The sequence below is a fragment of the Stegodyphus dumicola genome, chromosome 3 (genome assembly GCF_044657685.1).
Source record: "Stegodyphus dumicola isolate Sdum_Otavi_A_Nest chromosome 3, ASM4465768v1".
NCBI classification, from domain to species: domain Eukaryota; kingdom Metazoa; phylum Arthropoda; class Arachnida; order Araneae; family Eresidae; genus Stegodyphus; species Stegodyphus dumicola.
In genome coordinates, this window is record NC_140770.1 from 230,446,427 (window position 1) to 230,458,232 (window position 11,806).

At 31.5% G+C, this 11,806-nt stretch overlaps 1 protein-coding gene and 1 non-coding gene across 2 annotated transcripts; both read left to right on the forward strand.

Moving 5' to 3' along the window:
• The first annotated feature begins 302 nt into the window (after positions 1-302).
• Positions 303-374, forward strand: TRNAA-UGC (transfer RNA alanine (anticodon UGC)). Its single transcript has one exon. It is a non-coding gene; the product is annotated as a tRNA-Ala (tRNA).
• Positions 375-6,058: 5,684 nt separating this feature from the next.
• LOC118192668 (cuticle protein 10.9-like) lies at positions 6,059-11,039 on the forward strand. Its single transcript, XM_035363670.2, has 4 exons — positions 6,059-6,210; positions 7,755-7,901; positions 9,256-9,598; positions 10,675-11,039. Exons 1-3 carry the CDS (start codon positions 6,202-6,204, stop codon positions 9,550-9,552), a joined length of 453 nt encoding a protein of 150 aa, XP_035219561.1. The 5' UTR covers positions 6,059-6,201; the 3' UTR covers positions 9,553-9,598; positions 10,675-11,039.
• The last annotated feature ends 767 nt before the right edge of the window (positions 11,040-11,806 follow it).

An 11,806-nucleotide genomic window follows, 5' to 3' on the forward strand; every position in this document is an offset into this window, starting at 1 on the left:
AAATGAGGACAAACTAAATCTTATAAGGTACTTCTCCCACTTCCCTAGCGTGGCTTCGTGGTGTAACGGTAGTACGGTGGGCCGGTATTCCAGAGGTTCGTGGTTCGATTCCCGGCGAAGGCGGTTGCATATTTTTCATCTTTTCTGCTTCCAATTAACCTAATGACTCTAAAGTAGCCCCTGAACTAAAAGGGTTGTGGATGATGATTCTCCGCACCCAAGATTTGGGCGACTAGGGTTTTAGGGGACCTAGTCGCCCTTTAAAAACGGGAAGTATATAAGGTATTTCTCCCACTTTCCTAGCCTTCGTGGTGTAACGGTAGCACGCTGGGCCTGCATTCCAGAGGTCTGTGGTTCGATTCCCGGCGAAGGCGGTTGCTAATTTTTCATCTCTCTGGCTTCCAAAAAAAATCCTAATGTCTCTACATATGTATATAGACAATGCAAGACAGTTCTATGTAACCTTTGGTAGGAAATCTAGACTTGCTTCCACTGAAAGCCAACATTTGTGCACAATACTCCGAAATAAGGCTACCGCTATCTACAACAGAACAAATACTCAATCAGTGAACAATTAATGAAGTACAGGACTGATTGCAATTTTGTGTTTCGTTTCATCAGATGGAAAGAAAAGGAAATGGAGATGAGATGAAAATGGATCGCCTTTGACTTTTCCCCAAAAGTCTATTTTTGTTTTCAAAATATCAAATTTCCATTGAAGCCCATCTGTTACTTAAATTTCCCAACAAGCTATCAAAGTAGGAAAAGTAGCAAAGTCGCTAGTAGTTACTTTTCCATATTCATATATATTTTTCCCATATTGCTCTCCTATCTTCATTCTGAAAGTCTTTATTAGGACGTTTGTACTATCTTCAGAAGTAGGATAGTATTATTAATTACCTTTTGAGACCATAAATTAGAAACACCAGGGTCAAATTTTGTACCAAAATAAATATGTACTACGGGTTTCTTTTGGAAGCACTTGCAAACAGAAAATCTAAAACCTTTAATTTTACCTCATCAGAACTGGTAAGCAACTAATCGCTTGAGTTCGTGAAACAGTAAATAAAACTTGAAAACGGTTAAAGACACTTTATTATTCCAAATTAAATTCACAGAACTCCTTCTTAGAGTTTTACAATAAAGCCGCCACTCGGGTTTGAACTTTGGGAACTAAGAACTGAAACTTAACTAATCTTAACTAAAAAGATATAGCCGAAGCTATCAAGATTCTAATCGAGTTGCCCCTTAAAGCTGAATAATGGCGAAGCTATCAAGGGCCTAAGGTACGGTTGAGCATAATAATAGCTTAGGGGAGAGTAGCCTAAAACGGTTAAATACGTCTCCTCAATTTGCCTTCAAATGCTATTCTAAAAATACGTTCTGGCCGGAAGTTCTAAGTTGAAATTCAGGAAGACAGGAAAGGACTTAACTCAAAATTTAACTGTTAAAAAATTAACATCATCCTCACAGTTTAATTGTCTTAAAATGACAGAATGTGTAAATAAAAAATTAGCTTTGTAAATGCAAATAAGTAGTTATAATAAAATAAATATTAGTTAAATAAATTCTGATTATATAAATGTGTAATGAAGCAAAACGAATTAAAAATAAGAAAAAGTTGCAGAAAGTTCTTATTAAATTATCCATATATATACAGATATATATATATTCATATACATATATATAAAGTATGTTATACTTTATATATAAAGTACAAAAGGTATGCATTTTAAACTTTAATTTCAAATTATGGAAATAATATTTATATTTGTATTAATGCAGTAAAGTACTGTTAATACAATAAAGAACCTGTAAAAACATCAGTGATGAATTATTCAAGTATTAATGGAATGAAGAATATGTGTCCACAATAAAGACAGTCATGAAACTCATTAACATACTTTGATTGCCATCTGTATATTAGTTCTGTAATTTTATTTCTTTAATGACAGATTATTAGTTTCCTTCCAGAATATGTTTTCAATTTCCTCTTGCTCATTTGAGAAAAATACTAATATCCTTGGTTACATACCTTTCAAGAACGTAAAAACAATAATATTTCGCATGCTCAAGTATTTCATCATGCGGGTTTTCGTGCTTCCATTAGCAATAAGTGTCTCTTTAAAGCATCAGAAAACTAGGTAAAACTGATACAATCTATGACATTTATAATTACAAAGAGGCAAACACTTTGTCAGAGAATGGCTATTTTAGATATTCGCGGAAGTGTAGTGAAGCCCGATGTACAGAAAATCAATTTTTAGGATAAATATTGATCTTTAAATTAATTGTGACAAAACTATATGCTCCAAGAGTAAAGTTTGATAAAATTATTAAAGATAAATTTATCAATCCATCAATTAAAATTAATTATTCTCGTGTTTCATTAAAATTAACGGTAAGTATTTTTTAATTTATAAAATATAATGAAAGGGAAGAAATATAAGAGATATTGCTATTGATAATAGCATAAGCTAAATTAATTTGAAGGTGACAAACTAGAAAATGCTTTTTTTTTAAGTGAAATGTTTTTCAATTGATTTGTAAAAAGTAAACATTGTTGTTTAAACTATAGTTATTTTATATAATAATCTGAATTCTTGCCTAAAACTAAGGGTTGTAAGATTAATTGGTGAAATAAAGATCTTATAATTAGCTGACTTGATACGAATACTAAGTTAACGATTTTTATGGCAAATATCTAAGATTTTTCTAGGCCATTTATTTTTGAACATCCATATTTTTAAGCAAAATCTTTACTTAATATCATTGCTTTTGAACCTGTACAAATAATTCTCTGGGGGGGAACTGTAGATAGATTCATCATGACTTTAGATTTGATAATTTTTAATTGGTAGATACTCGTCTCTGAAAAATTAATGGCAGATTGACTAGTCAATGTTTATCAAATTATTTTCTGACTGCAGAATATCCGCACTGCAGATGTATAGGAAGCCAACCATTGGAAACTCATATTTCTTTCGAAACTATTTTAAATTTAACTTGCTGACAATTTTTTTTAAATGCTTTCAAATTTCTCGATGAAGCGAGGTACTTTCTTCATGGCCAACCATGTATGATTCTGTGCTTAAAGCGTTCGCTGAAAGTGCTTGTAAGTAATTCTATTAGAAATGTGAAAACTGTTACCTCATGATCTTTGATGTAACGATTATCAAAATACACATACTTTTTAACATTCAGAACTCCTATTATTTCCGGACGCAATGTTTCCATATGTGTTATGGACAAGCCGCGATGACATTTTTAGTGGCTCTAACTGGTTATAGACTCGGGTAGAATTGTCTCGATAAGGGGTAACTGCTACGTCAGAGAATGAAAAATGTGCAAATAAGGTGGCTATGGGGACCTTTTTCTGTTTAAGAAGATCCAAGTATAGTCAAAATGATGACATCGTAAAATGACTTTTCCTCGAACTTTCCAAGCAAAGCAGTGTATATGGGTGTGTACATGTGCAACTTTTGAAAAATTAAATTAGTTTATAAAAATTTTTAATTTATTTATTAATTATAATTAGTTTATTAATTTATTAATTATAATTTATTATTAATTATAATTATTTGTTAATTATTTATTAATTATTGTTAAATTAATTTTATCTTTAAATTAATTTATAAAAATGCTTATGCCTTGTTTAATGGTTTTCAACAAAAAGGTAATTTACTATTAAGTAACTCAGGAACGTCCATTTCGTTTAATTCAAAAAAATATCATCTGTTACCGTTTTAAATACATATCACATATGGCCTACATGCAGCAATAGAAAAGCAGTTTAATATTATTATACAAGCCTATGGTTCTTTGTTTATTCCTAAAACCATCGCTTAGGCTTTCTGGAAGAAAATTTTATTGTGAGGTTGAGGCGAGCATAAACATTTTTGATATGTGTTCCGTTATTTTCTTCTCATTCTTGAGGTTAGAGATCCATTCTTCAATCTTTATTGTAACATGCAAAATTTCTTAAACTCTACAAGTCTGTTATTATCCCTCAATTGCTTTACTTTGAATGTTAAGAATGAGACCATAATCTAACAGGATAATTTAATTGCCTGCAAAGGCAATCCAATTATCCTGTTAGATTATGGTCTGATTTAGTCCAAATAACTAGAATTCTGTTCATATTGTTTTATCTTTTATCTACTGTTTTATCTATCACCTGTCTTAATGGACATTACTTTCTGTAAATTATAATTTTTACCTTATTTTTACTATATGTAAAACAGACTTTTTGTACTTCTGAGCATGCAAAAGAAAAATGACCTTGAGGTTCTGGGGTGAGTAAATGTTATATCTAAGAAGGTAACGTCATTCTGAACATTAATGTTCCTAATGATGAGACTAACAAACATTTTTAAATTATTGGTTTATATTTCAGTAGCTTATTTCTGTTTTGAACCTTTAGTGAACACTTCGAACACTTAAAAACATGTTTTTTCATTCTTATTGAAGTTTTACCTGTATTATATTGGTCAATTTTTCAATACATATTTTTAACGTTTAATTCTCGTTTAAATAAATCCCATATTTATTCTTTAAAGACCAGATCATTTTTATTTGTATATATTTAAAATAAAATTTGCAAAAATGCACATCATTATTTGTAATCACGCAATGAAAAGTTTTAATTAAAACGGTATTTGTACATTGTTATGTAAATGTTTCCTTTAGAAATAAAAATATTTTTCATGATTAAAATGTTTTAAAGATATTTTAGCGATTCATATAGTATGCCATTAGCTACGACTTGACAAATATACAGGATTTCAATTATATCATATCATATATCATAGCAAATATGTAGCATATAAAAATTAACAGAAAATTAGTTCCGCATCGTGTGTAGGTCTATTGTTCTGCGAATCATAGTCATCAGTAAATTCTGAAGCGCATTTTCCTACGCTTATAATTAAACCTGTGAGATAAGAAAAGGGACAAATTAAATCTCCAAAGTTAGAAACACAATGCGGGAAGAAGTCTCATGAGTTTCTCCCTCAAAGGTGCTTAAAAAGTTCATAAGTAAAAGTCAATTTAAAGTAAAATGTTTTGAGAAATGAAAAAAAAATTGAATCTCACGCCATTTTTGATCTCCGTGATTGAAACAAAAAAAAACAAAAAAAAAAAAACTGCATTTTGTCGCCTAACTTTTCTTGAGCTTGATAGTAAACCCAGGTTTTCTTAAAAAGCTGGAAATGAGCTTTGATCAAGCTTTTGCCTCCTGAATTTTAAATGGTTTTGATGCGGAATCGAACTCGAAACAGCTTGAGGGAACTAATATGTATATTGTTACCATTAGAAAAATTGATTGCATTTTAAATGTTTAAATGTAGGTTTACTAAACTGATGAAAAGAAAATATTTAGGGGAAGCTGATGTTTGGGACGAAAGATTTCAGGAAGCTGATATCGGAAAAACAGATCTATCCAGAATGTAAAAACAGATCTATCCAGAATAAATACTCGAAAATAAATTTGCAATTTTACATTACACATGTACTGAAGTTCAAGATCACAAATTTGTCTAAACATAACCTATAAAAAGTACTAGAAACTAAGCATTTCTAAACATCCAGATGCAATTAAAAGCATTAACATCAACTTGTCGCAACAGCAACTTTTATGGTTTTTTATTTGAATCTCGGGCTTACTCTCTGAAGCATCATTGAATGATTTAAATATATTTTCCAGCAGCGAGCCAGCAAAGTCTTCGCAAAATTTTTACATCTCTAATGAATGGATCGGTAGTCAGTGTTTGAAGGACCTACACAGTAAGTGTTTTCTTTAGCGACAATATGCCACACGGCCTATCATATTGTAGAAGTGAAGGATGGGTGTGGTATGCGAAAAGACTGAGAAGAGAAATTAGTGGCACCCCTTCAATTCAGGAAGTGGTTTCACCACTCCCTTGCTATGCCCCATATCCACAAGTAGATCGAACCGACTTCTATTGCAGACGAATCTCGAATCAGGCCACGACCTAGGAAAGTGAAAATGAAATAAAAATACCAAAATCAAGAATATAGAAACTTTCTCCCCTCCTCCTCAACCTCCCTCATATGTATACATTTTTTATTTTTATTTTTTTCTCACAGATATATTTCGTCAGATGGGATCGAGTTAGTATATAAAGACGTCGTACCGGGCATTGGATATCACACTTCGAACAAGTGAAGAACTATTCCATCATGTTCAAGGTAAGCTAATCCTTTCAAGTTGATAAGACTCCAAACTTCACCTTTCTACCAGTTTACTTCAAGATATCCAATTCTATATTATATTATGCAAAGTCTTTGCCATTTTAACTACGTCATTTTTTCATATAGAAGTCTGTGTAACGATTTTAAAGAATAATCTTGCGATATAAGTTTATATAGTCCAAAGATATTCTAATGACTTATATGCTTACTAAAAAAATTATAAATTTAGTTTGAGTTAAAATTTTTTAACTGTACGAGCAAACGCCATTCTCATTTATATTATCAAAGAGTGCATATTCAATACTAATATTTTAAACTCCTATAAAACATTTCTATTGTACGACTTAAGTTTTAATATTTTAGCTGTCAATTTAGTGCTCTACTCAAGGTATGGAAATTATTATATGAGGCAAATACTTATGTGCTTTAATAATGCAAGTTAAGTTATTTTAGCTATGACAGAGCCATATTAGGGTTTTTTGACTGGCTTCGTCTTGATCAAGTGTATCCAAAGGTATCTTAAAAATAAGACTTTGTATGGTTTATTTGATTACGACAAAGCCCAGCCCTCGAAGGCTAGCTGTCTAAGGAGAGGGATGCCTTCGGGGAGTACTTTCTAAGAGAAAATGGCTCTTATGCACGTTACAAATGGGGAAGAAAATCATGCTCGGCCGCTGGTCAGCGGTGTGATTTTATACGGTGCATGTGACATTCAACTGCTTTAGCAAAATAATCGATTCTGATTGAGTTTCTGATAAGCTATGTTTAAGCAATGCATTTTTGATAAAGATCCTTTGTTCTGATTAAATCTGCTAAAGAATACTTATTAAAGAGTTTTTTCTAAATTTTGTTCATTTTTATAATTGCATTGGATTATACTGTTATTGCACTTTGGGGAGGATTTTTTAAAGAAAAATTGGCTCCTATTGACTTTATCAATAGGGTAAAACACGAAACCTTTCATGCAGAGAACCCGTTCGCTGGAATTTAGACCGAGGTCCAACTGCTAGTGCTTGTGAGTATTACTGCTCAACCGCTTTCATTTTGCTAAATACCTGCTTGAAAGATATGCTATAACGAACTTACTGCCAGCTACATTTTACAACTGCACGAAATGCATTTAATACGCACACTGGTGAATTAAAAGCGGTAAATTTCAAAACGTGCCGTTGATACGACCACATGACGAACAGGGAAAAACAAATTAACCTTCCCAGCGATTTTTAAGGATTTATATGGATTTTTTAAAAGCAAAGCAGAAGGCTGACTTCCAGAAGTTAACTAACTTGTAGATAAGAAAATGTTAGCGATTATTTGAAATTTAAAAAACTAACTTGTAGATGAGAAAACGTTAACGGTTATCTGAAATTTTAAAAAAAAATAAGCTTTAAAACTACTAAGCTTTTCGTGAAGGTTACAAAATACTAATAACAGACAATTTCTTGCTGTACATTTTTTTCATTTTAATACTTTGTTTCTGTAACTTCCATGACTATAGTTGTACTTTCGATACATTCAAACTAAAAAACATTCTCTTTTAGCTCGTAGTTGCCGCTGCTCTTTTCGCCGCCGTCTGTGCGGTACCATACGGACGTCCATATGCTGCCCCTGTATATGCACGAAGCTATGCAGCACCTGCCTACAGCGCACCAGCACCCCACTATGGAGGTTATGCTCCTGTTGACTATGTAAGTCTATTTTTCATATATTTCGGGAACTGAGCAGATTTTAATAAAAAGGACATAAACTAAATTTCTAAGCATCCTCTTCTTTTGAAGCAAACGGAATACTTCTCAACAAACTGCTATATTTTTACTATGAGACAATTTAAGCATTATCTGAACGTAAATAATTACGTTTCGAAGTAATTTTAAACGTGCTGCTTTCGTTCAGACGAAATGCAGCACGTTTAAAATTACTTCGGAGAGAGTTCTTCCATTTGCCATTACCATTGGTGTTAGAAATAAGTTAACTTTAAGAACCAACACAGAAAAAACTTTGGAGCACTCGCTAATTATTGCACCATCGTCACAATTTAATATAAAAATTTAGTGATCATTATTGTGCCATATTCTTTGTAGAAACGTATTTCTTTTTATAATTTCCATTATGAGCAGATCAGTCTAATCAAATATATTTTGCATGAAATTCGTTGTAATACTTCTAAATTTCAGCAAAAGCAGATTGTCTGCCTTTTAGAAACAGAAAAATTTAAGAAAGTTAACAACTTTCAACTTACTAATCATAATGTTAGTGGACTAACTAATCATAATGTTAGTAGTTAACTAATCATAATGTTAGTGGAAGTGAGCAGAGAATTGATTTAATTAACAGATGAATAGTCAACTTAATAAGAAAAATTTTTATAAGTAGAATTTTATCTTTGAAAGAAAATTTGGCAATAGAAACCTTATTTCCCTTAGTCAAAGAACTTAGTTTATGTGTTATTTAAACTAAAGGCTCTTAGAAACATAGTGCTTTAGTTAAAATTGTTTTACTGCATTCTCATAATACATTCCTATCAAAGCTTTTCGTGTTTATTCCTTAAAATTATCAGAAGTTTCATCATAATATATCCTGATAGTAAATTTGTCCGAAATCCGAAATGCAGCACGTTTTTATGTAATCCATTTACGATTGGGGAAAATTAAGTTTTCTGGTTAAGATCATGAAAGCGAAGTTTACACTCATTTACTAATAAAATTTACTTATAATTTTCTGCTTATATTCTTGCATTTGTAAGAATATAAGCAGAAATAACTATTGAAATATTTGTTACTAAGGTAAATTAAAACTCATTGCATATATATCCTAATTTTTATACATATCTGCAAAATTCTTGTCTTCCTGTTAACATACACTCTGACGTGTTGTGCTAACAAAGAAAGGAGTACAATTTAATGTCTCACTATCATAAACTTCATTTCTTTACTTACATATAAGCAGAATAGTACACTACCAAATTTTACAGCTTAAGTACTTTCTTTAAAACAAGAAATTTTATTATTAACTTATATTCCATTTTTTGTTCCTCTTCTGCAGGCTGTACCCACTCCTTACGAATTCGGTTATGATATCGCTGGCGACTATGGTGAATTCAAGCAAAATCGAAAGGAAGCTAGTGATGGTAAGGGCAATGTCCAAGGATCTTACGGCTATACCGATGCTCATGGTATCTACAGACAGGTTGATTATGTTGCCGATGCTCATGGTTTCCGAGCAAATGTGAAGACCAACGAGCCCGGAACTGATAACCAGAACCCAGCTGATGTGTACGTCCAAGCCAGCCCTGCCCAATACGCCCCCGCACCTCACTACGGTGGTTACCCCAAATATTAGAATATCGCGAATTTAGGATAAGGCAATTTCAATTATAATCTTAATGGTAAGGAAATTTGAATTATTAAAAAATATTGTTTAATTAAAGTTCTATTTTTTCTTGTTTGCTGAGCAGAATTCTTAGAGATGTTCTGTTTCTTCGGGAGCCTTTATTATAAGATAGATTATCCTATGCTTTTCAATATTTCAATCTGTCTTATCTTTATAAGGGTAAGACATTTATTTTTTGCTATATATTTTGATTTTAGGTTTCTAACTTTGATTTTAGTTATTGAATATTATCAGTTGAAAGCAAAGGGAATAAAGTTCTTAATTCTCTAAAAAAATGTTGAATTCAGCTTTTTATTACGATATATCAGTTGGATTATAAGATTTGCAAATACGAATGGCATGTCCGAAACAGATCATTAAAAAATATAATTAGCGTGAGATTCTTTAAAGCTTTTCTTCGTATCCTTTAATGATACTTTAAACATGAAGAATTAATAGATACTATAAATCTTTAAGAATACAGACTCTTAATACATTTCGTCTCGTATCCATCTGGAAGCAAAATTTATATTTTTAAAGTACCTTAGATCTAGGTAAAGCAATATATATTTCATTTAAATTTGATTCAGTTTTAAGTGGAAAAGATCGAAACTTTAGATTATAAAACTTGACTTTAGATTACAAAATCTCTTCACAAATGGGTCAAAGTTGGCAGTATTTTTTGTAATTTCATATGATTTAGCATTTTCTTAAAACTTTTGCTATTACGGGAAGGTACAATTTCATTTCCACCTTTTTCTAGTCTTAATTATTTTTCTCAGGAAGCATTTTGCCTGTATCACGTAGAGTGCAAAACTCTATGTGTGGTAAAGCACAGATAAACAGACACTTTTATTCTTACATCTATGTTCTTATAATATATAATTAAAATTTACAAAATCGTGTGAGATAATTCCTTGAATTAAAATTTGCTATGCAACAATCAAAGAAATTGGTTTGATTTTAATGTCTTTTCTCCAACTATCCCGCGTTATTGCGTGGAATTCCTCAAAGAATGATTAAATTTTAAGGAGGGATTGTGAGTATATGTTCGTACATTCCAGTCTCTTATTTTGTTTCATTTATTTGCAGTCGGTGCTACATTCTCGCTGCACTGCAGGGATCCAGGACAAAAAGCAAGGTTCAGGGATTAGCAGAGCATTAAAGCAGACGGCTGTCGATCCTGCCTAACATAGGGTGGGAGAATGCTCAACCTCTGATCAAACTACGTCCCCCCTGTGTCATCCGTGTATCACGTACTTATTTATTTATTCTGTCTTTCTGTCTTTTACATGTGACTCTGTTCAACCTTTTCCTTCCCACACAGCTTAATGCTTGAGGCAGCACAAATGGCAGCCGAAACTGGCATTTGTACAGTCAAAATGAATTTGTTGGTGTTTGCTCTTCTTTGTATAGAAACCTTCCATTAAGCTCAATAAAGCATATTTCCTGAAAAATGATTTTCATTATTGATTTTCTTAAGCAAAGTTTCCTCACATTGGTCCCAAGAGCGTCTAAACATTTTATTTCATCAAAAACCAACAGTTAAACTACAGCAGCATATGATACCTAGTGAAGAAAGTGCAAAATTTCATTACTCTAATTGTAGTACAAATTGTATTTTACATAAGTTAATACACTAAACATTTAAACAAATAAATATATCAGAATATATTTGATGACATCAGAAGAATTACAAGGGAATCATTGATATATCATGCAGTTATATATCCGATGGCAGTAAGAAAAAATACATTTGAAAGAGGGATAAATTACATTGTAATTAACTGAAAGAATTATTTTTAATTTACCTGTATTTTTAAGCGTTTTTAATTTGTAGATTAAGTTCATTTGGATATGTTAATTAATTAGCATTCAAACTATACATTTCAAAAACGAAGAACAATGCATTTGTCTATATTACTCTTGTATTTCGATACAGGAAACAGAAGATTAATAGCTGTACACTTAATTTGTTTTTACGATTTAGTAATTTATTTTAATGTATGATTTAAAAATATTTATATGTTCCAGATTATGCACAATAAAATTACGTGATGTTGTCAATAAAAACTATTTCTAAATGCTGTTGCATCATCTGCTATCACGGCTATTATCTCAGACATTTCCTTCACCTTTCAGACTTACTCATAAAAGTTTTGTCTTATTCTGATGGTGTAGAACAATTTCTTCATCTTACTACAATAAATAAATTTAACCTTTT

Coding starts and splice junctions, on each gene's coding strand:
- LOC118192668 (XM_035363670.2), top strand. Junction 7,902..9,255: donor GTTATGCTCCTGTTGACTAT/GTAAGTCTATTT, acceptor CCTCTTCTGCAG/GCTGTACCCACTCCTTACGA.